At 36.3% G+C, this 4,060-nt stretch overlaps 1 protein-coding gene across 1 annotated transcript in view; it reads right to left on the bottom strand.

Moving 5' to 3' along the window:
* LOC144959191 (tudor and KH domain-containing protein-like) overlaps positions 1 to 4,060 on the bottom strand; it is a 28,195-nt gene extending 24,135 nt beyond the window's left edge. Inside the window, exons 1-3 of the mRNA XM_078891735.1 lie at positions 3,823 to 4,060; positions 1,990 to 2,111; positions 894 to 1,095 (exon numbers count right to left, since the gene is read on the bottom strand). Of these exons, the coding sequence (XP_078747861.1) occupies positions 894 to 1,095; positions 1,990 to 2,111; positions 3,823 to 3,919 (421 nt within the window). The 5' untranslated portion in view covers positions 3,920 to 4,060. The remainder of the gene's footprint in view (positions 1 to 893; positions 1,096 to 1,989; positions 2,112 to 3,822) is intronic.

Genomic DNA, 4,060 nt, shown 5'->3' with positions numbered 1-4,060 from the left:
CAGGATCCCCACCCAGAATAATATTATTTCTGTCTTGAGAAAAACTGACCTGCAGTAGTGGTGGTGGTAAGAATAACGATGCGGTGGTGTTAGGGATGGTAAGTGGTGGTGGTTGGGATGGTAAGTGGTGGTGGTAGGGATGGTAAGTGGTGGTGGTAGGAATAACGATGCGGTGGTGGTAGGGATGGTAAGAGGTGGTGGTAAGAATAACGATGCGGTGGTGGTAGGGATGATGATGAGATGGTGGTAGGGATGGTAAGTGGTGGTGGTAGAGATGATGATGAGATGGTAGTGGTTGTACTCATATTACGCCTGAGTACAGTGAGAGAATGTGGGTAAAAAGTATTTTCCAAGGACTCAACTATGCGCTGATCGAGGCTCGAACCTAGGACCTTCTGATCCGAAAGCAAGTGTCATACCAGAAGACGACATAAAACAGATACAGGGTGATAGAAGATATAGTAAATACCTCCCTGCCCACTATGGGAGGCCAGGAACCCAACCCAGAATTTTTTTTTTATTTCAAAATTTAGCTTTTATATAACGCAATATCCACTAAAAGTGCTCACAGGGCTTTATAAGAGCTTCCTGGCCAACAGCAACTTTTAACATGTAGGACGGGACGCCTATTAGGCGATATTATAATTTTTTCAGACAGAGACAACGCTGTTAACGGCCAGGTACTCATTTTAGACCTCCTGAGTACAGTGAGAGAATGTGAGTAAAGAACCTTTTCAAGGACTCAACTATGCGCAAAGCGAGGCTCAAACCCAGAACCTTCCGATCCGAAAGCGTCATACCGCAAGACCACATAGCCGCACTGAATACTGAAAAAGCTGGACAAAATCAAACTGGACATTTGACATCCCTGGCAACTGGCCAGTCGTATTTACCAATAATTCTTCCGATACAGTCGTGGGGGACTTGAATCTTCTCTTTCAGCACTTCAGGAATTTCAGCAATGATCTGATAGACCATGACCTCTGCCCTCTGTGCCATTTCTGGGGTCCCACTGATCATCAACACCCTTGGTTTGCCATCATTCTCCGTCGACCGATCGTTGAAGTTGAGACGAGCCCCAGTCTCCGCCTGTACCTGAGTCAAGTGATATATAAGAGAAATCAACAGAACTGTTATCGTCTGACGTTATCAAGTCTTTCTTTTTCTTTAAAACAACAATTAAAAAACAATGAGCTTTTATAAAGCACAATATCCACTAAAAGTGCTCAAAGCGCTTTACAAGGGGTCCCTAGCCAACAGCAACACTTAGCACGCAAGACGAGACATGACACGTGTTAACAATGCCACAACCACATTATCTCATCCATCTGTAGAGTGTTTCATTCATCCTGTTTGTTGATAAAGGGGAAATGCGAAAAGTTCATTTTATCTGTCTTCGTAATTGAATTGAAGCTTACATTCAATTTCACATTGTTATTTATGAATTTCTTAGGAGGTTGATTTATTATCTTTTATGCTGACGATTCAAACATTGTGCTTATTATTTATGATTTCAAAATGAAAAAGGATTGAATCTTTTTCCACAAAATTAGAAAATGAATTGGATCATGATAGTCATAAGGCAAAATGGGAGGTCGATAGATGATAACAAAATTTGTGAATTATGTCCCAAATCTCCGATATGTCACGTATATCGTATGCGGTGAAAAACAATTGTAGAGTTGACATAATTCAACACATTGTCCTGAAAAATTGTCTACAGAAATTTCAATAAATGGATTTTATTGTGGTAAAATCTAGTGGCAAGAGGATCCTAAACTTTTCCATTTTTTTTCTTCTTTTAGCATCCAATATATTGTACAATAAATAGATTATTAAAAAAAAAAGTAATAAATAAATTATCAAACAAATTAAAAAAAATTAAACAAAAATTTAATTCTGTATAACTATTTAGTTGTTTTTTTTTCCAAAATCAATTCAATAATTCAATCAATACACAATTACCCTTAGTAATAATTATATAGCAACCTTTTTGATTGTAGCTCCTCCTTTGCCAATGACAATTCCAACTGCTTTGTGGGGTACGAGTACTTTGATTCGGACGCTATGGCTGGTGGCTACTTTCCGTTTGTCATAGTCGTAGTCTTCATCTGTGTTTAAAAAGAAAGAGAGTGAGAGAGAGAGAGAGAGAGAGAGAGAGAGAGATAGAGATAGAGAGAGATAGAGAGAGAGAATGAGAGAGAGAGATAGAGATAGAGAGAATGCATGTAAGGAATGAAAATGTAACCCATTGGGTTGAAACAGAATCTACAAATGGATTTAAAGGTGAAAATGCTAAACATTACAAAATAACAGGAATTTCATACTTAGAGTTTAAAGATTTTCTCATTGTACTCAGATGCAAATTAAGACTACCTAGCTGTTAAAAGTTTTTGTCATAAAAAATTGTAATTTTGCCTAACAGTAACTGGCAACTTTTCTTAATAATTCTGCACAATCTCAAAGTTTTTAGAATTGAGAGTTTCCTTTAGCACGAAAAGCTTTCGGAAGGCCTACCCCATTTTGTCGTTGAAATATTGAAAGGTATTGCAAAGCAGTCCTAGTCTTGGGGTTTTTGGTGTTTTAATTTTTTCTATTAGGGTCAGTTACAGGTCCAAGTAAAGACCCTCATATGTTATTTTTCCTGACTATTACTATTAGGATTAGTTCCTAATATTTTCTTAGGGTTAGTTAAAGGAATGGTGGCGGTTTTATGCAAAAAGACGCACCGTTTTTATGCACCTCCATTGGCGGTGATGGTAAATTAATGAAAATGTTGCTGCTGCATACGTCCATGAGGTTTAAATAGTTTTAGATTGTAGCTTAGCACGCTGCTTAGTGATTACCGATATACGTTTATACAATGATAATAAATTAAAGAATATTAACAATAATTTTAAAAACCAAAAGTAAAAAGAAACATGGCACACAAATACTGATCTCAAATAAATAAATAATTTTCGATAAAATCAAAGTTTTTTAAAAACATGATAAAAAGTTTTTGAAAAAAAAAAAAAGAAAAGAAAGCAAACAAAAATAAAGTAAATTAAAAAAACAAAAAAAAACTACAATGGGAATCGAACCCGGTACTTTCAAGGTTAGAGTCTGACAGCTTGTCCACTGCGCTACGGAGCCACCTGACTGTTCATCACATTTAATAAAGTCTTTCTAAAACATTATTTTACCTTCAATGCAACTACTATTTTCTGATTTTATATTTCGATTTTTTAAATTATGATTATTTTTAAATAAATTTATTAACATAAACATTCTACAGATGTCACAATGTAACTTTTTTTTTTTCGCCATGTCAAAGTACAGTAACACAATATCGCTGATGAAATTGGGTGGCATGCGCATGCGTGTCGGAGGTGTATAAAAACGATCCGTTAAGATTAAGATACACCGTCAAAGGAGGTGCATAAAAACACTACATTATAAAGGAATACTTGCAAGGGTTGTTTCTCTTAGAATGAGGAGCTTATGGCTATGGAAGGCCTCCCGATTTCGGAGTTATCCAACGATATTTAATTTATATACAGATGAAAGTGTTCAACTGCAACTTTCACTGTACAGTGAAAATAGTTAAAATAGCCTACTATTATTATCACTATCACTGTGCGTAGAGTGAAAATAGCTACCAAGATATCACCGGATTCACCATAAGGTGAAAATCGATTACCACACTATTATCACCGTACGGTGAAAATAGCCTACCAAGATATTCTATTATCAATCACCGCACGGTGAAAACTAAAACAGCAGCTTCCACTTCCTTCCACTTGCAGAATAAAAAACTCTTGACTCTACTCTACTACTTACCTGAGGTCCACTTCAAATAAAGCCAGTATGCAATGATAGCACCTGCCGGAATTGCAACAGCCAATGTTATTTGGGTAGATTTGCTGAATTCAGGCATGATCAATGGAATAAATATTTGCTTTATAAAAATCAACACATAAAATCGGAATCCATTTCAAAGACGACTTGCATTTGTTTGTAAATACAGCGCGAGAGTGAAAACTGAGAAAACGAAAATGAAAGTGAGAAATGCGAAGTG

Source organism: Berghia stephanieae, chromosome 13 (genome assembly GCF_034508935.2).
Source record: "Berghia stephanieae isolate SIO BIC M18660-M18661 chromosome 13, UCSD_Bste_1.3, whole genome shotgun sequence".
NCBI lineage: Eukaryota > Metazoa > Mollusca > Gastropoda > Nudibranchia > Aeolidiidae > Berghia > Berghia stephanieae.
This window is presented reverse-complemented; position numbering and strand designations above follow the sequence as displayed.